At 42.0% G+C, this 26,887-nt stretch overlaps 1 protein-coding gene across 2 annotated transcripts; it reads left to right on the top strand.

Moving 5' to 3' along the window:
- The first annotated feature begins 7,626 nt into the window (after window positions 1-7,626).
- PRKAR1A (protein kinase cAMP-dependent type I regulatory subunit alpha) lies at window positions 7,627-22,689 on the top strand. Of its 2 annotated transcripts, XM_072880918.1 has the most exons (12): window positions 7,627-7,783; window positions 8,965-9,028; window positions 9,950-10,128; window positions 15,520-15,693; window positions 16,331-16,422; window positions 16,645-16,706; window positions 17,236-17,282; window positions 17,918-18,076; window positions 18,768-18,828; window positions 19,111-19,232; window positions 19,847-19,928; window positions 22,311-22,689. In XM_072880918.1, the coding sequence occupies exons 3-12, from the start codon at window positions 9,952-9,954 to the stop codon at window positions 22,481-22,483; spliced, it is 1,149 nt and encodes a 382-aa protein (XP_072737019.1). In that variant the 5' UTR covers window positions 7,627-7,783; window positions 8,965-9,028; window positions 9,950-9,951; the 3' UTR covers window positions 22,484-22,689. The 2 variants fall into 2 exon arrangements, with proteins under 2 accessions (XP_072737019.1, XP_072737020.1); XM_072880919.1 differs by lacking the exon at window positions 8,965-9,028 and having other exon boundaries at window positions 7,672-7,783.
- Window positions 22,690-26,887: the final 4,198 nt, after the last annotated feature.

Below are 26,887 nucleotides of genomic sequence, written 5' to 3'. Positions count from 1 at the left end.
TCTCCAGACAATAAATGCTGCCATCTGGTGCCCCGAGTCCGGCTGCACACAGCGTTCATTCTGGTCTGGCATCAGTACGCAGCAATGTTTCTACATGGTACTTGTTACATGGAGAGAGCAGTCTTTGCTTACTCTTTGGATTATCCAATGGATTATCTGCACCTCCACTAGTTCTCAGTACTGTTGCAGGAAAAAACACTGACTTCAGAGAGAGTCGAGTAGTCCTGCTAACAGAATGCTACAGAAAGGAATGTGGAACTTACACCTTGCATTCTCCTCTTGCTTGGATGAGTTACTTCTTGTTTATGTCAGGACAGACAAGTTTTTTTTTCCTCTTATACAGTGGAAAAGTGAGAAGAAAGCAGAGAGCTGGACTGTATATGTCAGAGGCCAGTCTGAGTTTGGAAGAACCCTGATCACAAGATCTAGCCACCAGAGAAGTCATCAGTTCAAAGCCTTTTTTTTTTTTTTTTGATATCATGATTCCTGTATCAAATATAAAAATGTGAGAAAGAAAAAACAATGGACAGAACACATTTGTGACAGTCACCAGCAGACTGGCTTGTCTCGCTAAATTGACTGGACAGATACTAACCTAGCGTGGGGAGGGGAAGGGGCACACAGTGGAAGTGTGCGTGCCATGCGCATACAAGAAGTTTCATTGCACTCTGTTTAGGTACAGAAATCAGGAAAGATGCACCGAGAGCCATCTGCCGGCACTTACATCCATCAGGGTGATGGAAGGACAAGAGCAGTCATCCCTGACTCCACAGCCAGTCTGAATCTCCACAGCCAGTCTGAATGTCACCAAAGTTTTGAGAGCTTTGCTTCTAGTAGTTTTTCCTTTTCAGTTTTAAATGCTGACCCTGAGCCAGATCTTGCCATTTAACGAGCTGTCATTTGTGAGCAGCCCTTCCAGAAGTGCTTGCCAAGATCAGGGAAGAGCTTGCAACCTAATGCTGCGTTTCCTTGTAAGGTGGATTAATGCTCCTTATCTTGTCCTTGCTCTGGCAAATATCCCATTTCCCTAACTAGGATTAGGATATCACACTTAGCGTGGTAATGGATTATCTCACTGGAGGCTTTTGTGAATTGGTTTGACGCACTGCTCACAGGAGTGGTACAGGCTGAGGGTGGCTGATCTTCATGTCTCTTTGGGGTGCACACTGGACTCTTTAAAATCCTGGAGTCTCTTCAGCTGAGAACCATGAGACCTGTACCACAGAGAGCAAAGGGGTTGAAACTGGAGCGGGGGGGGGGGGGGGGGGAAGAGAGAAACTTTTGCTTTCCCTTTAACTCTTGGATACAGCACTAATTGTAATTCCTCTGTAATTATCTAAAGATCAAAGAATGTTCTGACCTGAGAGATCAGAACAAGTAACATGTGAGAGAAGACGGGGAGCACGCAGAGGTCCTGACAGAGCGGGGAACATCAGGTTCCTGCACAGCCTGGTGTGACCAGACCAGAAGAGCAGCTCTGCTTAGTAAGGCTGTGGAGGGATAACATTGGGAGAGACAGGCTCACTGCCCAAGCTCCTAGCATGTAAGTGTGTCTCATGACCTGGGTGACTTTCTCCTCTTTCATGCTAGAGGAGACAAGGAGGAGCTTTGAGGAGAAATGGCACGAAACATTGGTATAATAAATACATTCATAGCAGAAACAACTTGGTTCTTGTTCAGAGAATTCACGGGACTGTGGTGTACACAGAGATGAGGTAACCGTAGCCATTGCTAGCCATAGCTCCCAAGTTCATGTGGATGCAGCTTCATGACTTCTTTTGCAAACCATACTGAATCGGTTCTCTTGTGACGGGCTTAAACCTTGTTCAAGTGATTCAATTACTGATCCCCATTACTGGAGCACACAAACATCTCATGAGCTTGGCTTCATCCTCAGCCCAGAAAGTGCTTTTATCCTCATCCCACTGAGGGAAGCGGAGATGGAGTGAGGCTAAGAGATTTCCACAGGAGAGGCTGGAAATCAGTAGCAGAGCAGGAAACTAGACCTGCATCTCTTAATAATCTTGCTGCTTCAGTTTTAAGGGTTACAGTTGGAGAATGAAAAAGGCTATAACGTATTCCTGTGGCACACAGCACATGCCAAGCAAGCCTTAGCTGACATTTCAAAGACCCATTGTTTTTAAAGTGGGTTCCTTCCATCTGGGAAAATGTTCTATTATCTTGGGGGGAGGGAGGCAGAAAATTGCATCAGAAATCGTTTGATTCTGTAGCCAGTTTGTTAGATGTCGGTCCAGACATTGTTGGGATGTCAGTCCAGACCAAGAATAGTGGATCTGACCGACTGCATGATGTGTTTACTTTGCCACCTGCTTTCAGAGACAAGCACATAAGCAAATGGATGTTTTGAATGCTTTTATGTGTGCATTTAGCTTGCAACAGAACTGTGTCACAGATGATGCTCGGAGAGGGGGCTCTCCCCAGACTGCTTCTATGTTAAAAGCACGGGAACTGAGGATTCTTTTCAATGGGGGTATTTACGTTCTCTTACAAAACAAACACTAGTAGTATTTCACGTGCGTTCCCAGAAAATAAGTCAAGAGTAGCTGCACACTATCTCTTTGCTCTTTAATTTGGTTTGCGTCAGAGAGATCTTAAAGTCAAGAATCACATTTGCAGATGCTTGGGCAGTTTGTGAACTGCTGAAGCAGCCCAGAGGTTTTATAAATTTAACGATGCAAAGCAAAGATGGTTCGCATCCAAATTGCAAGAGGCAAAGACCTGCTGCTCTCCCATCTCCTTCCCTCTCTCTGGAGGACTGAGCCTCACACTGGAGGACTGAGTCTTTTTTGCAGTGCTTCGGATGCTGTTTTCTATCTCCCAGCTCTTCTGAGGCAGCTTAGCACGCTGACCTGCATCTGTTTCCTGCTGTGCTAATCCGTGTCCTCGCTCAGAGTTGAGGAGAGAGTGAGTCCCTGAAGTCCTTCAGACTTGTGCATAGACACCTAAGCAAGGAGTTTCCAATAAATATTTTCAGGAGGGCGCTTAGAAACTTCTTGCCCCACTGCTGAGGTGCAGGTTAATTGCTGTTCTAGACAGAACTCCTTAGGTCAGAAGAGAGAACATTGAGTTCAAGTTAAGCATGGTCAGAGGGCAGGCAATTATCTGTGTTAGAATTTAATCAGGGTGTCATGGCTTTTTCAAAGTGTCATTGAGCCTGTCCTTAAGCAAACGCAGGAGAGCTATGTGACATACCTCAGATAAGGACGGCACCACGGCTGGCTGCACTGCCTCCCTCGAGCTGCTGAGCTGTTTAGCATTTACTCAGGAGGTAAAATGTTCCCATCGTTGCCCCTTGGGTGTTGGAAGTCTTCCAGCTGGGAACCACACTGAGTGTGTGAAGGGCTGTGTTGCAGTAGGCACATCTTGCAGATGTAAATGGATTCCCCAACTGGCCTATCTTTAAGATCTGGGCACTTCAGGGCATTTTTTTCTTGGCTCTTGGTTACTCTGTTTTGAGCCTTGCCAGTCATTTTCTTCTTCGAAGTAACATACGGAAATGATCTAAGAGCTGCTGCTCAAAGCAAACTCATTCTGCACTGGGGACCATCTCACACAACTGTCTGCCCAGCTGACGTGCAGCAAGACCAAAGCCAGCTTCCACGCGCCATCTTCCAAGGTCCAGAGTGGTTTTTAGCCCACGGCACAGGTCACGATGGGGTTCTGTACCCCTAAAGCTTCTTCATTCCCCATTCCCCCCACCCCAAGATGGTGCACATGCAGCAGTCACTCCGATCACGACAGTGTTGCATGTTGGGCTGTGCCTCTTTGGACCCTGCTTGTACATTAAAGTGACAGATTTGCATGATTTAACATGTAAAACCGTGTGTGGGGGACAAACATTGGCTGTTTCAATCCAGCACTTGACTCATTTGCTTTCAGTCCCAGTGGCTTGTCCGTGATGGACCTCATGGGCAGACCATGATACTGTTGGGATGGTATTTTCAGTAGAAAACCCTGCTGTTATGACTCCTGTGCAGCACAGCAGATACCCACAGGCCCTGTTAATTTTGCTGCCACTAAAGTACCTATCAGGAAGCTTTTTTTGTTCTATGCACACAGCAGGGGTTAGACTTCTTGTATGCTCTTATTTCTCATCTTGGCTCATATAACTTTCTCTTCCCTGAGCTCCCCAGTCACTGTCCCCCTGTTAATCCTGGCAGAGTGCGATTGCTCATGGAGGTATTTCTTCTGGCCTAGTGATCTATAATTTTTTTTTTTTCCCATTTTCCTTTCAGGTGGATCCAGTGACTCCTCAGCCACTTCAGCTTCAAGCTGCTCTTCACACCCCTTTAACACTGCTCCTTGTGCCCTCTCCCCATGTCATCCTTGCTGTTCCATGCACAGCCTTCTGACCTGGCTACCTTGTTCTGGATCTCCTTCCCCTCAGCTAACTTGCTGTGCCAGTGTGCTCTCATTTACTTCCTTGGTGAATGCTGCAATGCTTTATGCTTGCAGGATAATACTGAGTCAGTCAGTATCTCTGTGGGGTTTATGTGATTGCATGGTGGTAAGCAGAACAGAAAGCCTTGACTTCTTTCCTTCCCAGTGACCATTCTTAGCTTCTATTACTGTTGATCACCATGTTGATAAATAGCACCATAAAAATTAGTGTAATAAATTTAGTCTTTTTAAGAACTTCTGGGAAGCTTTGTTAAAAAGCAAACAAATTATCTTCCCACTTGGGATATTTCAGATACTTTTTACAGACAAATTTATTGGTCTTTTATGAGACCAGGAATATGTATCCTACATGACTTAATGCAGAATGGAGATGAGCCAAATGCTTAAGAATGATGAGGTGGCATTATCACTCAGCTGATGAAGGAACTGCGATGATCTTGAAGAGGACTGCTGTTTTTAATCATGAAAATAGTGCTTTTGACTCCTCCTTATGAGGCTGAAACAGAAGTGGGTAAATACAGAGACTTAACAGTAGAGTACTTAACAAAAATGAATTGACATACTGGTCTTGGTTCTCCAAGGTAGTCAGGCAGCCAAGTCCTCTTAACTTGCAGGGACTTAAATATCTTTGGGCATTTTCTTCCAGAATCTGCCCAGAAATATCATACTTCAGGCAGTGTGTCTTGGTTTAAAAATGAGAGCAATCAGGCTGCTAAAATTCAGGAAGTCCTGTCGGCAGCTTTCTGTAAGTCCATGCTGTGACACGTGATGATCCACAGCCCCTGCCTGGGGAGTCATCTCTTCTCGTCCATGCTCAGACTCTGCCAGTATTTACCAGTCTAGGAAACTGGATGTCCCACCACTAAGGACATGCGATGGTTACCATCACTGAATTCACTACCATGCTAACCCTTGCTCCTTGCCATTGGGGTCTGAGCCAGGATTGACTTCTAGATTTGTCTAAAAAATTAATAACATGGTGCTTTAGGACAGCCTCTGCTACAGGATAGGACATGAAACTGAATTAGAAAAACGGTTCTATGGAGTTCTTATTAAATGTAACTAAAAGCAGCTAGTACAGCTCTGTGAAAGCATAGTCCCCACCTTAGCCCTCTTCATGGTGACTCGCTGGCTGTGTCACGCTATGTCTCTTGTGCTTGCGTTAGTATATTCTGCTGGCAGTCTGGGCAGCTCTCTGCTTTTCAGCAGCCACGGCCTCAGGCAACAGATTGCTTCATGAGAAACTCTAATGCATAAAATTGTTTGAAACGAAAGTTGTGGGAATAGTGCTGACGGTAATGCAAGTTATTTACTCAGGAATGTTTATTATTTAATTAGGCAGTTAAGACCAATGTTTGACTGTAATTCAGACCAGACCAAATGGAACAGGGCTTTGTTTGTTTTTAATTTCTCTTACGTCTTTAACAGTGTAAGAATTAACACATGAATATGTACGAACGTATGCTTAGAAGAAGCGTGATTTAACCTTCAAAGATAAATCAGTGCTGACTCACGGTGACGGAGCTGTACGCAGGTAAGAAGAGGGACCTCAGGTTGGCGTCGGAAGGCTCCCGTTGAACGCCCGCTCTGTTCCCTTTATTACACTCCTGCCTCGCCATCGGAACACTCTGGCTCCAGAGCTCAGGAAAGGATTGCATCAGGAGCACGCTGTACAACAGTATACTTGTTTTCTTAATAAAGACAATGTTGCAGAACAGGTTTTACGAACAGGTCTGATCTTTGTTCCAGATGGGATCTATCCCAAAACAGCACCAGGACGTGTCCAAACAAGGAGTGAGATGTGACAACAGCAGACAGCTTGCAAAAAGGGAAGATAAAAAGCAAAAAAAAAAAAGTGTGTAGAGGGCAATGTACACAACTTTTTCCCAGTGTTCAGAAAGTTCTAATAGTCTTCAGTTACAGAAAGAAATATTGTTACCAGGTGATCAAGTAGATGTGATATTTATTAATGCTGTACTCTGACAGTATTTCACAAATATTAATGATTCCTTACAATTCATATTTTTTGTAAAAGCGCCAGCTTTTGGCTTAGTGTCAGCAAATCCTGGACCTTGGCTTCTAATTAACCCGTAACAGACAGAAGCTCTCGAACATTTAAGGAATGTGAACTCAGGGGCTAGCTCTGGCCTGTCGTAAATGCAGATCTACCATCTACACCTAAGCTGTTATCCTTTGTTTCTTTAATATGAGAACTAGTAAACAAGAAACACCATGGCAGATAGTTCCTGATGGCTTGTCATGTCATTGCAAAAGCACTGATAGCTTCTAATCCCAAAATACATATTAAACTCTAGTTACTGGAATGATTTTGGTTGTATGTTATAAGATTCTCCCAAATGAGTTAAGCACTGATGAATTTTGGTTTAAAAGCTCTCGCAGCAGTTGTAACATTGAGTTGTGAAACCGAGTTATCTCCTCGGCTGTAGGGAGATCGGCAGGCGCAGGATTCGGGCTTCATTTTCCCAAGTCCTTGCGTGGGGGCTGTGTCTCCCAGCCAGCACAGCCGAAATCTTCGGCGACTTCTTACAGGCTTTAAGTACTCAAAGTGAAGGGATTCAAAGGGCTCATCTCAGCCATAAAGACACGTGAAACAACTCTGCACGCGGATTTTAAATGGATATAGTAAATTCTTTGCCAAACTTGAGTACAATTTATTCCCCCCCCCCGCCCCAACAGTCTCTGAGCTCTTCACCCGGCAGTGTCAAGGCCAACGTTCACCAGCACCCGCCATCCGCAGCCGGGTCGTTATTTATTAATGCCTCGCACGCCAGGCCGGCGCAGCCGTCACCCTGCACGCCATTCAGCAGGGTGTCGGTGCGGCTAGTGCTGCCGACCGCTCTGGGCAAGGCCTACACAGGGGAGAGGCAGCGCGGGTTTTCTCCCGCCGCCCTGCGGCGGCCTCCGCTACCGGAGCCGGCGGGTTCCCTCCGCCCGGGGAGCGAACCCGCCCCCGCCGCTTCCCCAGCCCAAGCCGCGGGGCCCGGCCCGCGGTGACCCAGCGGCCCCGGGGGGCGGCCCGGCCCGGCCCGGCGCGGTGCCCGCTCCCCTCAGCGCCCCGGCCGTTCTCTCCCCGCCAGTCTCGCGCGCCTTAAAGGCGCCCTCCCTTCCCCGGGCTGCGATCGCCCCGTTGAGCGGCGGCGCCCGGCGCTGCCCCTTTAAGGTTACCGCGGCGACGGCTCTGGGTGAGAGCGAGGCGCATTGACGTCACGACGGGCGGTGATTGGCCGGGCCGGGCGGTTTCCGGTGGGAGCCGCCGCCGCCGCCGCTGCTGTCGCCGAGGCCGCGGCCGGGCCGGGACGGGCGGGGGGCGGTGAGGGCCCGGCGGAGCCGCCCGCGCCAGGTGAGCGCCGGTGCGCGGCCCGGCGGAGCGGCCCCTGAGGGGACTGCGGGGCGAGGCGGGGAAGCGAGGCCGGGCGGGAAGGGCGCGGAGCGGGAGGCCTGCGGCCTTGGGGGTGGGGGCCGGCCCCGCTGAGGGGAGCGGCCCGGTGCCGGAGCCGGCAGCCGCCGGGCCTGCTGCGGGTGGGGGGGGGCAGGGTCCCCTTTCCTGCCTTGGCTGGAGGCCCCGTGTCCGAGCGGGGAGTGAGGCCGCGCTGCGTGGGGCCCCCGCGGGCTTGTCGGGCCGCGCCGGGGCTGTGCCGGGCGTCGCCTGCAGGCGCTGGGCACGGAGGCGTTCAGACGCTAAAACAGTCCCCCGGCCCGACATAGGGTTGGAGGGTTTGTCCCCCCGCCCCAGGAACGCCGTGTCGTTACGTTCGTCTTGGTGCTGCCGCGGGGCTGCCCGCCCGCCCGCACCGCTGGGCCGGGGAGCGGCGAGCAGCCCTGACTCTGCGGTGAGGGGCGGGCTTGGCTTGGCAGGGCAGCCCCGGGGCCGGCAGGCCGGGCCCAGGCGGTTGGCGGCAGTCCGAGTGCAGCCGTGTGTTAGGGGGCTCTGGAAAGCTTCGGGTTTGCAACAGGCAGAAAAAACACTTTGTAAAATGCTGGAGATTTCCTTATTTCTTTGGTATTTTCTGCCCTGGTCTTGCTGCTCTCGTGAGCAGCCGTGGCCCATGTCTGCTCTATCAACAGTGTGATTCTTTTTCCATAGATTGTAATTTGTAGGCTGTCATGGAGCTACTGAGTTTCTCTGGGGCTGTTAATTAGTACTGACCTTCACTGTGTGAGCTGTCAAAACAAAAGAAGTAACTGGAGAACTTTAAGGCACTTTTTCAGTCCATGTGAAGTCCATACTCGGTGTTTATGCAACACATAATACATCTGTCTGTGCATACTTATGCAGGGATTAACTGTGACAAGAATGAAACCTGTTTGAAGTGTTAGCAATTTCGTATTAACTCTAGTCCTCCTGTAATCTCCAGTAGCATAATTCAAAGGGGCACAGTGTTATATTGCTTGTGTGGCCTGTTTCTCAATCTGCTGCCTTGGTAGGATAAAACGCATAATATGACTGCACCGCTTGGCTTTTCAGGGACTTGTCATTTCTCAAGATTATTTTGTCTGAATTCATTTTTTCCCTTTCAAAAGCTGATCCTGGGATCAACATATCTTACTGCATATTCATAAGCTGTTGCCACTGTCCCTGTACCAGGTAACTTTCTTCATATTTCATCAAAAATGCCCTGAGAAATTCTTTCCTATTTCTTTAGCTGTCTCAGTATTAATTGCTTTATGAAAAAAATGACATGAAATGTTTATGTATCTATATACGTAAAAATGTATTTTAAAATGTTTCTATAACCTGAAAGGGAGGAAAAAACCTGCTTAAGGACACTTTTGAAAGTGTTACAGTTGACACTATCATTTTAAAGTCTTTTGAAAACCTGGCATTGTAACAATGTGTTTAAAGATGTACTTTTGATTATTTACAGTTGAATAAATAGTTTTGGGAGTGCAGTGTTACCGCGGAGATAGTTATAAAGTGTGGACCAGTTTAAACTGGAGAGTAGTTTTTTAGGAGAAATGCCTCTAATTCCATAATTTCCGTTAGTGGACTCTGCCTTGGCATTTAGCGAACTGGCTTTGGCTTCAATCGTAACATGTTTCACTTCCTAATGCTTTTCATATTTGCCTCTCAGATTCCCGGCTTCCACCCACCTATCTCCTGGTCGTCATCCACATGACCCTGTACAGACCATACAGCTCTGTTTATGAAGTGAGCCTCCAGTCCTACGAAATACTAGGTTTAATCAGCAGAAAGTTTAGGTGGAAACTTCCCTGACTTCGAGTGCTCGCAGAGCTTGAGTTGTTGAAGCTTTTCCAGCTCAATCAAATGCTTTTACTTTTGTGCCTGTGGCTGTAGAGCACCCAGACTTTTTATTTCTCTCCAGGTGCTAAATATGTTCATAGCTTTTTCTTTCATGATTTAGCTTAGTTACCAGTCTTACAGATAAAGGTAGTTTTATGCTGTGATACCAGTAAGATGATAATGCAGCATAATGTGTCTGACTGTATCGGCAGCAGCGTCTTTGTTTCCACTAGTTATTTAACCTTCTCTTTCTCTTATCTTCAGCGATGGCAGCTTCCAGCAGCAGCAGCAGTGAGGAGGAGCGTAGTCTTCGGGAATGTGAACTTTACGTCCAAAAACACAACATCCAGCAACTTCTGAAGGATTGCATTGTACAATTATGCACAGTGAGACCTGAAAGACCCATGGGATTCCTCAGAGAATACTTTGAAAGATTGGAGAAGGTAAAAATACATAGCGGGAGGGAAGGAGAGTGGAACAACGTAAATTTACGTCATCTCTTTGTGATTTAGAGGCTGAGCTTCAGATTTGACCAGTGTTCTTATTGGCCGTTTGAAATTGGAACTGATACTTTCGGAAAACAAATCCTATTTTCCAGTAGTTTATGCCAGTTGATCACGGTGTAAAACCACCTCTGTTGTAACAAAGCATGTAGGGCAGAACACAAGCTGACAAGGAGACTTGCCCAGCTGGGATGCAGATGTAATCCCCATCTAATGCTTACTCATAGAAGCTAATAGGTAGCATACACGATCGTGTCTGTAGTTAGATGATAACTGTGGCATTTGACCTTGGTTAGACACTGGCGATAGGTATTAGGTTTCTTATATTGAGACAAAAGGTTTAGAATAATTTGGGTACAGCACAGTAGTAGTAGGCCAGTGGTAGTTATCCAGGCCCAGGTGAAGTCAAACAGAAGTATTTGCATTCCAGATCTCTAGGAGAGCAAGCCTGTTTCTGCCTTCTCTTGGGAGCTCGGTGTTGGTGTTTTGCTTTGTTGTTTCTCTTGCGTTTGTCCTCAAGGTCTCTTTGGTGTTTTTGTTGTTGTTGTTGGAAGCATTCTGGGATCTTGGGAATGGAAAGCATTTTGTCATCTCAGTGGTCATAATTGAAACAGTGATTTCATATTCTTTTGAACTGTTCATTCTGTATATTGATATCTAAGGAGACAGGAAAAGAAGTTGCTATGAAAATGGAGGTTTTCAAGGCTAATGCGGAGGAAAGGTTAGATACGACTATTCAGAATACATCGTTAGTAAATAATGTAGCTGTGACCTTGTAGAGCAGTCATTTGCAGGTGCTGCTTTCAGTACTTGTTGCATATGGGAGGTATATATTTTTTTATTCTAGCTAGTTACTAATTGCTGATGTAAAGAAGAAAGAAATTAACAATAGAGATCATAAGCGTGTATAGCAGAAATTATCGTTTCATTGAAGTGTTCAAGGTAGATACTAGAAAATGACCAAATGCTGCAAGCTAACCTCCTATACTCACAATGTATTTGAGGAACATTTTGCTTATTAAATGAGCAAGAACTCTATAATAGGTCTGACTTCTTTTGTGTGTGTGGTTGCATCTTGAGCACATTCTCTTTCAGAGAGAATACCAGCAGCAAATCACGTAGTAATCAGGTTCTTAAAAATCCATTGTCCCTCCCTGTTACTGTGCCTCCTTCCCCACCTTGGATTCTCGAGTTTCTAAGCACTGATAGATTGCTAATTTTTAAAATATCGCCACAAGTGGTGATACACAAAACTTCACAAAGTAAACTGCATTACTGCACTTAGAATAAATTGTAAACCAATCCATATGTAGGGATATAAAATAGGAATATTTGGGTGCTTTTGTGTAGTGGACTGTATGGTCAACATGCACTATTTAAGATTAAAGGAAACTTAATTTGTTTTTAGCAAGACAAGTCATCTAGCTCTGAACTTAATCACATGTATTATGGAGTTGAATAACTTGATGATTTTATTCTGGTGCAAATAGGCTGTCTGTGTACTCTGTCAGCCTATAAGGAGGCTGAAAATAAAACTGCTTAGGTGACCTTTTTTGCCCTTAAATTACTCTTACAATTTTGGTCAGGGTCTGAGTTGTGTTGGTGTGGGTTATACATGCCCACTAGCACAGCTATAGCTAAAAGTGAAACTGTAGCATTTTTCTTGCCTTCTTGAATCTAAAAATTGCTACAGCTTTCTCTAAGTAATTGCACCATTCAGTCTAACGGATTGGTCTTAGTTTAACCAGGTAACGTTAATACCTGTTACCTTAATAGCTATCAAGTAACAGAACAGTGAACATGCTGTGCTACCTTAGCAAACTCCTCTGACATCCATGTCTGGAAAGCACAAATGCTAAGTACTATTATTAACCAGCTCTAACCTGGTACTTTGCTCTGGTAGAGCAAAAATGAGTGAAACGGAATCTGCTTCACCTTCCAGAACTACTGTCTGTTACAACTTTAATAAAGCAGAGCAACTTTTCAATATACTTTATAAATCTGTTCATCTGTTAGACTGGATGAAATTGAGGTTGAGATACAGTATATTTTTTTTAAGACTGAATTTTGAAGGAACACTATTTAAAACTGAAGCGAGGTTACTATTTTCTCTCCAGTTATCCTGACAAGTCATCTCTTCCACAGCGTGCACACAGAGAGCTGATTCACTGTCATGTTATTAAAATACATTGAAGACATTTAAACACGCTTTTGAATTCATGTTCAGAAACATTAAAATTACTGCCTCTGAGATCGTTGTCGCTACTATAGGAATTCAGATGTCCTCTTCTGAGTTATGAAAGCTGTTACACGAATCTAATTACTACACATTGATTTTATAAATGTTTTTATTTTATCTGTTTGTGGTGTACTAAGGCCTCTGTTCTCTTTGCTGTGCAAACATGTCTGGTAACACCAATGCATACTAAAAGCTAATAGCTATCCAGTGCTGTGCTTGGCTGTGTAATGTAGTTTGAGCTATGGAAATTTAATGTAGAGATCATTATTACAGCCTGCCAGATGAATCCTGGATATTGGACATGGCTGTCCACTGGAGTAAGTGCATGTTTGAAATATTGTGTGTAATGCAGTTATGTGCATATTAGGCTTTATAGAAAGCTGGAATTATGAAGTGTGATTGGCATCTAGTCACTGTACCTGTTCCCCACCACCTGCCCTGCCTTCAAAATACCTGGATACTTTCCTATTTCCTAAGTGTTTCTTTTGCAAAACATGGTAGTTAGGAAGGATGTACTCTGCAGTTGTGAATTTATGGCAGAGCTTTTACCACTGCTTTTTTAGCTTCTGAGTGCTTTTTTTTAAATACATGGAGAGCTAATATACATTAAAAAAAAAATTAACCAGAAGTAGTTGAGACTTTCTGGTGTGATGACAATTACCAGATGCTGGACTACACAGTGTAAAACATAATTCTGAAATTGTGAAGGTTGTCTTCAGTAGCTGATAGTCTTAAAATATGAGTATGTGAAGTTTCTTCTCTTTAGTGTTTCTTACTTGTAATAATTTAAATGGAATTAATAACTATTTCTTACTTGTCAGGAAAAATAATATTTACAATTAGTGGTCACTGAGACCAAAAACTCCTTGAACTGCTCCATCAGCTGGAAGACCAGGATCAACACTTGGATGTAATAAATAGGCTAACTTTATTACTAAACCTTTTAAAAATCCAGATATTGGCTATACTGATCAGTAGCAAGCAAAATGAATGCCTTTGTCCATGATGTGTTTAATCTGAAGAGCTTCTAAACCTGAACAAATGCATTTTCTCACTCATAAACACTGGCTAGATTCTAAAGTAACTGAGAATAACAACTGCCACTCTTTCTTCAAGGCCTGGTGTAATTTTTCTCTGATCTGGTGGTGTAATATATGTGGTTTAGTATCAGAAATGATATAAAATGTATTTTAAAAAGATGAATACATGAAAAGCTACTGCTATGAGAACAGTGAGATTTTAGCATGTCGCTTACTCCGTGGCACAGTGTTGTCTTGCGATATGTAATGTGAATATGTAGAGATTTGTCTCATTTGGGGGTAATCTTCCTCTTGATGAGCGTGTATATAGGCTGTTTAGAATAGCTGGTGTATTTTAAGTTAATGTCTTATCTTACCCACCTGTGACTGGTTTCTGTGTCCATGCCCTACCTTATCATACTTCTTTTTAATATAGTAATGTTAAATCTCGGATCAGGCAGAAGTTACCAGTTGTAGTGTTCCTATTAGTGTGGTTTCCTTGTTCCTTGAGTGGGCCATTACCTTGGTGAGTCTCTTTTTGAGCAATGTTTTGATACACAGCTCCCTTGCTAAATGCTGCTGAAGTGCTTCTACCTCTGAAAGTTGCAGGATCTCAATATAAAATATTTTATGTGATACTGGAAAAAATACAGCAGCTGGTGTTCACTTATTTAAAAAGCGTCAAGTTTTTTTTAATGGGTTAAGTATTCTGTATATGAATGAACAGTATGTTTCTGTGGTTGGTGGTGTTGCCCACTTTGTAGAGAGGCAGTTTAAACCAAACACTTACTACTGCTCAAGCTATTTTTAACATCTCAGTTGAGACCTGTTTCTCTAAAATCAGAAGATAGAAACAAGGTTTTAAATATGTTTTGCCCCCATCGTTTTGAAATGTAGCACTATTTTTATCAATGGGCAGAAGGCAGGAAGTGAAATATAATTTGGCGGATGAGTGCTTGCTCGTTGGCTATCTGAGAGGTGTAAAATGTAAACTCACTGTAATGGTTATCTGATGTCTCTTTCCTCAAAGTGCTGTTGTTATACATAGCCTCTGTGCACCTCCGGAGTGGAGTGTGGCAGCCAAGCAGCAAGCTGCCCAGCTGGGCAGGGGACGGCTTGATCAAGGACACTGGGACAAACCCAGCTTTTAAAAGTGCCGGGAGCTCTCAGAGAACAGATGACTCCTTGTTCTTTTAAGGCATGTCACAAAACCCTGTTTCCTTAACACTGGGAGAAAGTCATGTGAGCTGTTATGATGCAAATGCTTTGGCTCCAAGGTTGGCTTTTTTGTTTTGTTTTTAAATCTGATTTTAGTTGATTAAGGTGAATCTTCTGGAACATAGAAGAATCAAATTTCCATGTGTCAAATTAGTTAGACTTCATTTTATTGTAAGTACTCTAGTCTTCTACAATATCACTACAACACAGCACAACAGGTAACTGAGGGAAATAAGGAAAATGTGTAATGTTGTACAAAGTTTGTGGTTTGTGGAAAAAAAACTACTGTTTGTCCTCTAGCATCCTTTCTCCAGCTCTTCTGTAAGCAGTGTTCATATTTCTTTCTCCTAAAATAACTGTTGGTTATTGAGTATCCAGTTGATCCATGACTTGACCTCATTTCAAAAGCTTCTCATGTAACATGGATTTCTGAGGAATTGCTCTTCTGTCTTTCAAATCAAAAAAGGCTTAATACCTCACAGCTGAGGGAAAGAACTGCTGGGTTTACAGTTGGGAAAATGTCTTTAGCATTTGCAGAATTTCTTCATCGCCTGTTAAATACACTAGCGGAAAGTAGAATCAACTTGTTTATACTTCTTAATAAATTAAACTATTAGTGTAACTTATTAAAATAAACACCATTGTGATATGAATGTTATGAATGAAAGGCATATCTACCATCTATTTTGAAAGGCCTTTGATCTTGGTTGCTCTAGTCTCCTGTTTGCCTTAACGTGGGAGTAATAGTACACAGGAAGCTCCCTTGCATTGGCAGACTAAATTGGAATGTAACATGTAGTGGCTTTTTTGCTTTACTGGATTATGTGACACAAACATGTCTTCCTTCCTGTTTAGGAGGAAACAAAACAGTTGTTGAATCAACAGAAGTCTGGTTCACGCTCAGACTCACGGGAGGATGAAATCTCTCCTCCTCCTCCTATGAACCCTGTGGTTAAGGGTCGAAGAAGGCGTGGGGCCATCAGTGCAGAAGTCTATACAGAAGAGGATGCTGCATCTTATGTTAGAAAGGTGCTCTAACTTTTAAACGTTGCTAAAAATTGCATCTACATTCCAAGAGTTTATCTAAGACCACCTTCTATCCAGTGTATTTAATAACACGGCTCGTGTAGCCTGTTAAGTCTTGTGATAACTGTAAAAAGCAGACCTGTGTGTACAGGTGTTTAATTGGAGGTTAGAATAAACTGTCATGCAATTAAACCATTTATGCATAACATAGACCTGTTCCCTTTGAAGTAATATATATTTATATGTACATATATTTATATATTATATATACAAACAAAGTGCTTCCAGTTATTCGACAGCTGCAACAACATTACATTTAGCCTAATGGCAGAGCAGACTTGCTGCTATTCATAGGAAAACACAGGTGGAACAGACACTTGTACTCTTGCAAAAAAACTTACAAACTTAGCATGGAATGATTCTTTTACAGTTGCATAAAATAATAAAAGATTTTATTTACCTTCTGCATAAACGGGCTGTAAACATTGGCTATATTTGGTTTTAGATCTATAGTGCTTGAAAGAAACTGGAAAAACTCGGTCAGTGTTTTGTAGCAATTGAATAATTTATTTACCCAGGGGAATGAAGAAATTTTTCTTCAAAAAAATTAATTGGTTACTTTTTCCTGATTATATCCTAGGTTATTCCGAAAGATTATAAGACTATGGCTGCTTTGGCAAAAGCTATTGAGAAGAATGTGCTGTTTGCCCACCTTGATGATAATGAAAGAAGGTAGGAATAAATCTTTGTAGTCTTAAAGAAAGTTTCTTAAAGTGCAGAGTACAGAAGAGCTAAATGCGTCATAATGTACAAAGCTCCACGGCCTCTTTACAACAGTCAGTGTAACCATACAGAGGCTATAGGAAAAGTATTGCTGGGTTGGAGGTACAGGTGTATGAATGCATGCATGCAGTTGTCCAGGCATTCGTCTAATTTTGGTATCCTTTTCTTCAGTGACATCTTTGATGCAATGTTCCCCGTCACTTACATTGCAGGAGAGACTGTCATACAGCAAGGCAAGTGACAATGTTTACATTGATGAATAAGTTAGAGATGGTGAGCAGACTCTGGCCTAGTGCTCTTGTTAGTCTTGGGGTTTTTTTGAAAATAAAAACATTGTCTGGATGCAGTACCCTTTCTTGTTGTGTTACCTGAAGCACAGTTCGTACCAAAGTGAGGAGTGGAACGACTGCAGGAAGATGTGGTTTCATTGCATGTGTTATCTATTGGAAAGATTGTCACTTGATGGCTCTGTAGAACATGTTATGTCAGTTTATGGATCTGGTACGCCTTTCCAGTAATCCTGGAAATGCTGCTGATCTCCCACATACCAGTAGATGTCCTCTTTCACAGGACTGAGAGGAGTGTGAAATCAGCAAAATGTGAACTTTCACTCTGTAAGTTCTGCAAAATTTGTCTCTGCCAACCTTATTAGATTCTAAACATCGAAGTTGGCAGAGATGCCAGTTCTGTGAAACATGAATGCTTGCATAACTTTACTTTTTTTTTTTAGTGTGTATTCAAATCTTTTTTTTTCTTCTTTAGGTGATGAAGGTGATAACTTCTATGTTGTTGATCAAGGAGAAATGGATGTAAGCATTATTGGTAGTTTATTAATGATATGTTCATCCCTAGCAGAGGAATAGCCTGATATTTGTAGGTCTCTTCTACGGGTCCTTCCTTTAGCAGCTTTTCTCATAATACGTTCTTACTTGTAGAAGCTTATTTTGCTTTGGAGCCTCCTTGCTCCTTAATGGCTCAGTCCGGCTGCACAGACCGTGAGTTGTGTTGAGTTTCAAAATGAAGGATTCAGACACCAACACAATACTAATGTTTTACAAGTGCAGGGTGGAGTTTAGTTGAGGTGTGGGACAGGCGTTAAGAATGAGCAGGCTTTTAATTATTCCAGTCCAACTAATCCATAGCTTTCTCTGACAGAGACTGTTGAGATTTTGTTTCCTTTCAGAGGGTCTCAGGAGTCTACATGTGTAGTCTGTGCATGTGATACAGAAGAGAGTCCCTTTGTTGATGAAAGTAAAAATTGTGGCTGGGATTGGGGTTGGCTGTGAAGTGTTGATGAAACCCTGAAATAGTCAACTCTGATTGTACAGACGTGAGAATTTCCCTTTCCTGTAAAGGAAATACGGGGTGGCAGGAGCTTCATGTTGTCTCTGACCAGCTCACGAGATACTGTGGGCTTGGCTTATCACCATGTACTGCCTTTCAGGTTTATGTGAACAGCGAGTGGGCAACCAGTGTTGGTGAGGGTGGAAGCTTTGGAGAACTTGCCCTTATATATGGAACTCCCCGTGCCGCAACTGTCAAAGCGAAGACAAATGTGAAGTTGTGGGGCATTGACAGAGATAGTTATAGAAGGATCCTGATGGCAAGTATTTTTCTAGCTGATGTGTGGCTTATGCCATTGACTCAAGTAGCTGTGTGCATAACCTGGAATTATGCTTTTGGTTTTACTGTTCAGTCAATTTACACTGGTCATTTGACCTTCTATCTGTACCTTCTGTCTCCTTTGCTGGAGCTATTTTTTTCAAAATCCTGCTATCTTTTTTGTAATCAGAAAGCTGATCACTCAGCATACGTTTACCAGGCATGGAGCCATGGGGAATCTTGCATTAGTGAACAAAACAATACCAGTGCAATATTAAACTGGACTAAAAATGTAATACTTACTGGTTAGCTTGTCAGATGTTTTGGTTCTGCTCTCTATTTAGCTTGCTATTTGTAAGTAATGCGTCTGAACAGCAGTTGTAACTAATGTGAGCATATTTGTGAATTTTGGTAAGATTATACACTAAGAATGCATTTAAGAACATTAATGCTGCAATAAATGCTAAGTACTTTATGAAGGTTGCTGAACTCTGAAATATTACTGAAATAATGAAATTTGAAAACACTGAATCTTGTGGGTTGGGGGTCTGTGAGAGGATGCGGTATGTCTGGTTAAATATATTTTTGTCTTAAGTTTTATTTGAAGCCTCATGTGAAACATGAAGTAGAAAGAAAACTTACTTTGTATGCTTGGGTTTCTTTGGTTTTGATTTGCCTTTTTTTTTTTGTAGGGGAGTACTTTGAGAAAGAGAAAGATGTATGAGGAATTCCTTAGTAAAGTATCTATATTAGGTAAGTGAGAAGATTTTTGTTCTGAAGTGGAATAAATTGCCATATTGTAATAAAGCTGCTACCCAGCATTATTATGATTACAGGCTATTGTGGTAGTCTGTTAAAACTGACTGCAAAGCCCGTACTGCTTTTCTGCATCATTCCAAAATAATTCTAATTCAGGTCTTGATACCTGATGCACAAATGTAGCCAGAAATAGGTTGACCTCTGTATAAAGATAGAGTGAAAAGTATAATTTGTGCCTTGAAAAGATAATCTATTAATGAACTGTTAACTCTGTAGAATCTCTGGACAAGTGGGAGCGTCTTACGGTAGCTGATGCATTGGAACCGGTACAGTTTGAGGATGGGCAAAAGATTGTGGTCCAGGGAGAGCCAGGAGATGAGTTCTTCATTATCCTGGAGGTAAGTAAGGTCAAAATTAAAAGCTCAAGCTCAGAACTTTACTTTTTTTTTCTTCTAACATGGCTTATTCTGCCCCTAAATAGACACTTGGAGAAAAACAAAATGTAAGACTGTACTTGTAGAGAATTGCTAAAGAAATATAATATTGCTGGACATGCAGAAGCTTATATTTAATCTTGCTATTTTTACAAATAGTACTTCCAGGAAAAAAGTAACAACATTCTAGCTGAAACCAGTTTACCTTTTTCAGAAGAGTAGAGACCTGTTCTAGATAGCTAAGTAATGTCTTGCTAGTGGTATCATTATCTTCTGTCTCTTGGGTTTTTTTTTTTTTTTTCTGGTCATACTGTAATATTCTTGGTTTTATGAGGAAAACCAGGGAGAAATCAGTGCTGCGGGTATGTAAATACCCAAGACATTTTGTGCTTAGAGAGGAGGGAGGACCAGCTGTTTTTATAGAGCAGTCTAGTGAACGATGCAAGGACTGTGAAGTGTTTTTTAGAGACTGAGACATCGTAACGATCGTTTCTGCAAAGCAGCTGATTCCTGGTGGAATTCAGTGTTTCAAGTGATGCTGGAAATTCCAATTGTTTAATTGCTATGATTTATTAAAGGGCACAGCTGCAGTGTTACAGCGTCGATCAGAAAATGAAGAATTTGTTGAAGTGGGCAGACTGGCACCTTCTGATTATTTTGGTGAGTTCTGTAGTGACAACTATGATTACATACACCACTGTCACCATTTTACCTGTGCTGTGTTGTTGACTGCTGTGGATGATAGTGATGGGATGGATTTGCTTAATTACTGTTTTGGCGAACTCTTGTGGTTTCACTTGATGTCAGGGGAGTATTAGAGTCACTTGGCATTCAGGTGTGCACGCATGTCACAGAAATGTGATCGTTCTGGAGTACTTTAATTTAGAAGGGGCTTGGTGGTGATTTGGTCAGACCTCTCTACTCTGAGCAGAGCTAACTTTGAAATTGCATCATGCTGCTCAGGGCTGTGTCCAGTCGAATCTCTTGTGTCTTCAGGGGTGGAGATCCCACAACCTCTCTGGGCAATTTCTTTCACTGCTTAACCAGCCTTGTTGTAAAGGATTTTTTTCTTTATGCCTGACAAGAGTTTCCTGTTCTGCAACTTGTTGCTTTCTCTCTGCCTTTCACTGTGCAGAGAGCAGTCTAGTTTTGTCTTTATAACTGCTCATTATGTAGCTGAAGACAGCAAGAAGATTCCCTCCTTAGCCTCCTTTTCTCCAGGTCAGGTTAACCCAGCTCTTTCAGCATCTCTTTGTACATCCTGTGCTGCAGTCCCCTAACCATCTGGGTGGCACTGCTGGACTTGCTCTGCTTTGTCAGCATCTTGTACTGGGGACCCCGAAACTATGCGGTACTCTGGACGTAGTCTCCCAAGTGCAGATCAGGGTCTTTCTCCTTCTGTTGAAGGTATTCTTACTCAGCTAAAAGTTATGTGGTATGTAAGTTGCTTTGGCTTGAAAAAGCTTACGTGTGCTGGCAAAGAAAAAGGCCAAGATCCTATTATACTTACTTGTGAAAACTTCAAAATAATCTTCACATGGAACTAATCACTTGTCTAGTGCATGTTGATTTATTTTGGATCACAGATAAGGACTGGATATGTATGCTCACAGAGCATTCTTGGAGTATAATGTAACAGTATATAACAAGATATTCCTGGCAGCCTTATTTTGGGTTCAGAAGAAAAGTGGCTTGCAGTTCTGAAACAAAGCAACCTACCTGTTCAGAACCTACTATTTAATGTTTAAATACTTCCCTCTCAAAAAAAAAAAAAGCTGAACTTTTTTCTTATGTTTAAGGTAGGTCCTCTCTCCTTATTACTCTAAGCAGTCTTCTTGCTAAAGCCTTCTGGTTGTCTGTTCGGTTTTTCAGCTTTGTAGATGATGTAATCAACGAATACTGTGTTGCAAAGCCTGAACTGGGATGTACTCAAGAGTGCACTAATAGTACTGGATCTGACCAAAGGTCTGCTTAGCTCAGTGTCTAGTACTAGATTTTTGTTCTATGTGTGTTGTTTCAGTCTCTTCTAATATTTCCCTTGATGTGTACTCTTGAGTTTCCCACTCTTAAACTAAATGTTATCTCTACCATTGTGTTCAGGTGCTGCAGACCTGTCCCCAGGGGTTTAACTCTCCCTTAGAACCTACTTATTCTTTTACAAGCCTGTGTTTTGGAGGCTATTGAGTTCAAGAGTTTTATAATTGGGCACAGAGGAAAAGTTTTTTTTCTCATTTCTTTTGCATCCCTTCTGATAATGGAGGCAAATTTATTCTCTGAGGAGCACTGAGTTCTTTCCTCAGTCCTGAATGTGGAGATAACCAGCCCAACTGCTTAAAAACAAACCCAAAAGTTGATGCTGTGGTTTCTTTCATGCTTGTTGCTAGGAATGTTAGGGGTAGCTGTTATCACCAATGGAAACAGGGGCTTATTGCAAACTTCGTTTCCGAATATGTTGCTTAGTAGTTGTAACAGGTATTTGAAATAAAGCTTTTGGCATCTTACTGCATAGCTTAGGAAATGGGAATCCAATGGGACTTCAAGATACTCATCTTCTACAGCCCCATGGCAGAGTCAAATTCTTGATTCTGGCTGGCTGTGGGTCAAAGGCTTCTGCTTTGTGCATTAATGTTTTTTACTTCAATACCATGGTCTTGTTGTCCTTAGTTTCCTAGAAATATCAGAATTGAACAGTAGCATACCTTACATATTAGAAAAATAACCACTTGTTGACTAAGAAAATTACGTAGTTAATTGGAACATGACCTTTTCTCAAATAGAACCAACGTTTACAATTCTTTAGGCCTTCTTCAGAGAGACTTGAATGTGGACAGGCTTTTTAATAAAAAAATAATCAAGTAGTGTTTTTAAACTGCCTTCACAGTTGCTTCTAATGTAACTACATAGATACTTGTTCAGATCGGTGTTAAAACCTTAATTACCTTCTGTTCAATTCCTGCAGCAGTTTGAAATACAACAGGGTAATTTCTTCGGCTCTTTTGCACGTTGATTTTTAACACTGTTCACGCTTTCCTCTTGCCCTAGGTGAAATAGCTCTGTTGATGAACCGTCCCCGTGCTGCCACAGTTGTTGCTCGTGGCCTGTTGAAATGTGTAAAGCTTGATCGACCCCGATTTGAACGTGTCCTGGGTCCGTGCTCGGATATTCTCAAGAGAAACATCCAGCAGTACAACAGTTTTGTATCGCTGTCTGTCTGAAACCTTCCTCCCTATCCAAAACATGCTTCACGAATGCAGACTGCTTTATTACCCTTGTGCAGAGCCACATTGCCACTGGCATTTGCAGCTTCCTGTCTGTTTAAAAAAAGAAAAAAAAAATTGCTTATCATGGCACTATTTTTAATTTAGAGCATATTAGTTCTGTGCTCTCTGTCCCATTAAATTAATATAAAAAGTTCTATGGAGACGTTTGCTGTTACGGCTTCTCTCTGTGCAACAGTGTCCAACTTGGGCAAATGCAGCCTTGCTTCAGCGAGGGAGGGATCTCCTGGCACCATGCCAATTGCCATAAAGTGAGGAGGTGACAGTGGAGAGGGGGGAAAAATTTTTTTTAAAGGTGTTTCTCAAATTGTTGGACAGATTTTAAGGCTGTGGTCATAATCTGCTGTATTTCTTTTCAGATGAGAACTGCCCTTGTTATTGAGCTTCTTGGGGCTTGGGGTTTTCTTTTTTTAATTTTCTGGGTACTGTAATCCTGGGTTCAATCGTGAGGCATCATCTGCTAAGAAAGCCACAGTTGGAATTTAACAGTATAATTGTTCCTGTGTCTGCTGGTTTAAGATTGCTTAGTTACGTTTTTGTCAAGTGTAAATCAAAGCTTTCAAGGTTAATAGTTCTGGTGAACTACTGCAGTTGTTACTTACTTTGCTGACTTGCCACAACGGATTTTTTTTTCTTGTTCTTTCTTCAGCGATAGATATGCCATTTAAAACTCTTCCTGTTCAAAGTGGCAAGAACCAAATGTTACATTAAATGCCTAACTTTGGTCTCTAGTACATAGATAGGTGTAAGAATGGTGCAGCTGCCCAGCTGTTAGTGATGTTCAAGTACTTAGATTGGTGTAGAAATTGGAAGCAAACATCTTATTTTCCCTGTGACTCATGCTTGCTTTGTATTCCTCAGTTGACTTTTTAAAAAATGATCATCAGTTCAGGTGACCCTCTGTTACCAGGGAAAATAAATGTTGAGTATTTATGGCCAGCATCAGTTGCAGGTGGGAAGATTGCTGGTCTATATAGATGCCATTATTCTCAGTAGAGAATGTGACGCAGGAAAAAGTGAATGTTTTAACTTTCCTGCAACACTCAGTTATTTTAAGTTTTTAAATCAGTCGATTCATAATTTTTAAAATGGTTAATTATAAATCCAGTTTAAATACAAAAGGTGCATTCTCTTTCCTTGCTTATGGAATTTACATGACACTTATTTCATACTCACTCTTTTTTCCAAGTTCAATATGTTGCGGAGTCTTAAATGTATTTCAGTATTTACCAGCTTTGTGTTCCATTATTCTGTGCGCACCAATACTTCCCAAAAGTTTTTACTGAATTCCACACTTCAATAACGGTAGGCAATTTTTAAGGTTTCCTTTAAACTGTAATTTATATAAAGTAGTGTAGGCTTGTATTTGGGAGTGACAGCAAGCAGTCTTGCATTTGTTGTGCAACTACTTCTAACGATGGAGCCCTCATTTTATTTCCTTTCTGAGGTGGTATGGATTCAAATTCAACACACTTTCTCCCAGGCATGTAGATAATCAGAAAGAGTCTGATAACTGATGGAAAATAATACTGAGGGTATCGAGCCTTTACGAATGGTTTCAGGGTATCTCCGAACCTGAAATCCCAATAATGGGATTTACACACTTGTGGTTTGAGTTCTCTATTCAGAAGATGTTGAGTAGAGGATTTCTGCCAGAGTCCTTAAGGAGTAAGCAAATGCTACCTTTTTTTTTTGGTAAAACTTTTTTCTTAAGTTTTGACTCTATCCAGGTTTTTTCTTCATATGTGTTCTTTGTGTTACTTTAAAGCACCAAAAACTGTGTAAAGTAGTTAGAGCTCCACAAAAAATGCACATTTTTTTTATATAAGGCTTTCTAATCAAGTTTCACTACTGCATCTTTTTAGCTTGCTGTTTACTCCCTTTTGTAGTTTTACCTACAAGATTTTAAGATAAATCAGCTAAGTCTGAGTTAAATATTAATCACAGTTATAGCTTTACCTTTGTGTGCAATTTAAATATGTTTGAAACCACAATTGGCATAGTTTTGCCTTAGCTAACATTCAGGGCTTTAGAAGTAATTTTTTGCTAGTCCACCTTTAGCGAATTTATGAAGTCTATTGCCCTAGAAAGCTATAGTCAACCAGAGGACCATTTTTGTATTGTTACCTGACTATATAAGTCTGATTTACTGTATGTGCTAATATATTATATTATATTCCTTTTGTTATAGATTGTCCTAATGGCAGGTAAAGCAATAAAATGATTTAAATTCTTAAATGCAATCAGTCTCTTCTTTTTTTTTTCCCCCCTCCCATCCCTATATTGTGTTTTCCTTTGGCCTTAGAGGATACGTTATTAATGAGGTGGTAGAAACTGAGAAGCTTAATGTATTAGCTTTGTGTTAACTCTGGAGGCTTGAGTTCAAGTCCTAGCTTACAGCACAACTGAACCTTCCCCTCCGGAGCCTGTGGGAGAGCTTGGTCTCCACGAGCCAACCTGTGCCCATGAGCCAGGAGCTTCTCTGGAGTTCTGGCACTGGGTGCACATGACCGCTTTTGAAGCAAGAAGGTACCTGCGTCTTGCTTGAGTGTCTCTTAGCAACTCGTGCTGCTTTGATCTCTTGTTAGGGTTGTTAATTCCCAGCCTAGCCACTATTATTGCAGCTCATAAGCTTCTATAAGTTGTCTGCTCCCATCTATGCATACCCTTAATGAAAGTTTTGAACACACGATGATTCATCGTGAATGAGTTCTGGTGGACAGACAGCAAGAAATAGAAGGGGATTTTCACACTATGATGAAGTAGGAAAAAGTTTGAAGAGTGATGACCTGAAGTGGCTCAAACCGGACATGTTTTACATCCAGCTCTGAGAAAGCTCTCACCCAACTTTGAAGATACATTAAAAAGCTACCATGTAAAGGAGAATAAAAATAAGCAGAAAGCAGCCTTGCAGCCCCTGTTAGTGTACCAGCCATTTAAATATCCGTGGGTTTATTTCCCTCATCCTGCCCCCTCTTTCCCCATGCCCTTGACAGAAAAAAAGCTGAAAACTTTATTACCTAAAATGAAACTTTAAAATTTCCACTTCCACCCTTATAAATTTACTTTTAAACTTATCTTCTGTTGCCATGTTCTTCCTGTTCAAGCAGCCAACAGTAACCATTCCATGATACTGACCAAATTAATTTTGGGCTTGTCATGTGTGGTAAGTGCATGAAAAGTCGCCGGTAGAGGGGGATACAACGTTGGGAATACAGCATCCTGTACTGCAATAACCGCCACACCACGCCGAGAGTGAGTTAAATCCTTTTATTTTCATCTATGCTCTGTCCACAAGAGTAAAAAGGTCTGTAAGCCCACCAACGTCAGGAATTGCTTGTTTGATTGAGACTGTCTAAAACCTTGCTTTTGTGAAAGCTGGAAGTGGAGGGACATGGCTGAATCACAAGTCGGAAGAGACTAAAGGAGCGTGGTGCAGGTTGGTTTTTTTGGTTGTGGGGTTTTTTTTTGGTTAGTTGGGTTTGTGTGGGGTTTTTTGCTAACCTTTGTGGCTTCAGAATATTGGACAAATCTCTTTGCTAAGTAGAAACACTCCAAACTTCCTCACAGAAATAAATAGAATAGGCACCTGTAGGGACATACTCAAATTACAACTACAGTCTCTTCTGTAGTTTTACAGTGTGGAGACAGGTGTATTGTAGAATTATTGTGGAGTTGAATTAAATGTCAGCACAGTCCCCTGTGAAAAACGATAGCTGTGGCCAAACAAGCTTTGTTTCTTCCTTGCATGATCCAGGCACTTACTGCCAGTGTCACTGAGTTCCCTTTGGGTCAGGCAAAATTCCAGCCCGTGAGAAAATGAACCGGTGGTAGGTGCAGCAGCTTGCTGAGACGTTGTTAACAACTGTGCCTGACAACATTTGTACTAGGGTTTTAGGATTCTGCTCTGAAAGGTCTGCAGTGCTGTTTAACTTACTTAAAGGTTAGTTTAGAATGAGCTTCTAGTAGATTGGTTGTGGTGTTTTGTCTTGTTTTTCTTTTTTCCCCTTAAGGGTGATAAATTATCAACAAAGTTCTCAACTACTTTCCCTAGGCTGCCAAAAAGCTCAGTGCAATTGTTCTTGAACAGTTAAAGGAAAAAGCTATTAGAGAGCTTCAGTAACCAAACCATTCTTAAGCCTCGTCCTTGAGAGGCAAGGGGAAAACTACAAATTCAAAGATCTCCAAAAACTCCCCACTTTTTTTTTGGTCTCCAGTTCCTACTGCATCTCCTCAAAATGCACAGAGGTGGTGGTGGAGGGGTGTGTGTGTACCACTTCTGTTTTCCAGGGACTTCTGAGAACTTAAATGATTTTAAAGCTACGAGAAGTGAGAAGATGA

Source organism: Ciconia boyciana, chromosome 16, assembly GCF_034638445.1.
Source record: "Ciconia boyciana chromosome 16, ASM3463844v1, whole genome shotgun sequence".
Lineage (NCBI taxonomy): Eukaryota > Metazoa > Chordata > Aves > Ciconiiformes > Ciconiidae > Ciconia > Ciconia boyciana.
Note: the sequence above shows the minus strand (reverse complement) of the source record. Positions and strands in the feature narration are given on the sequence as shown.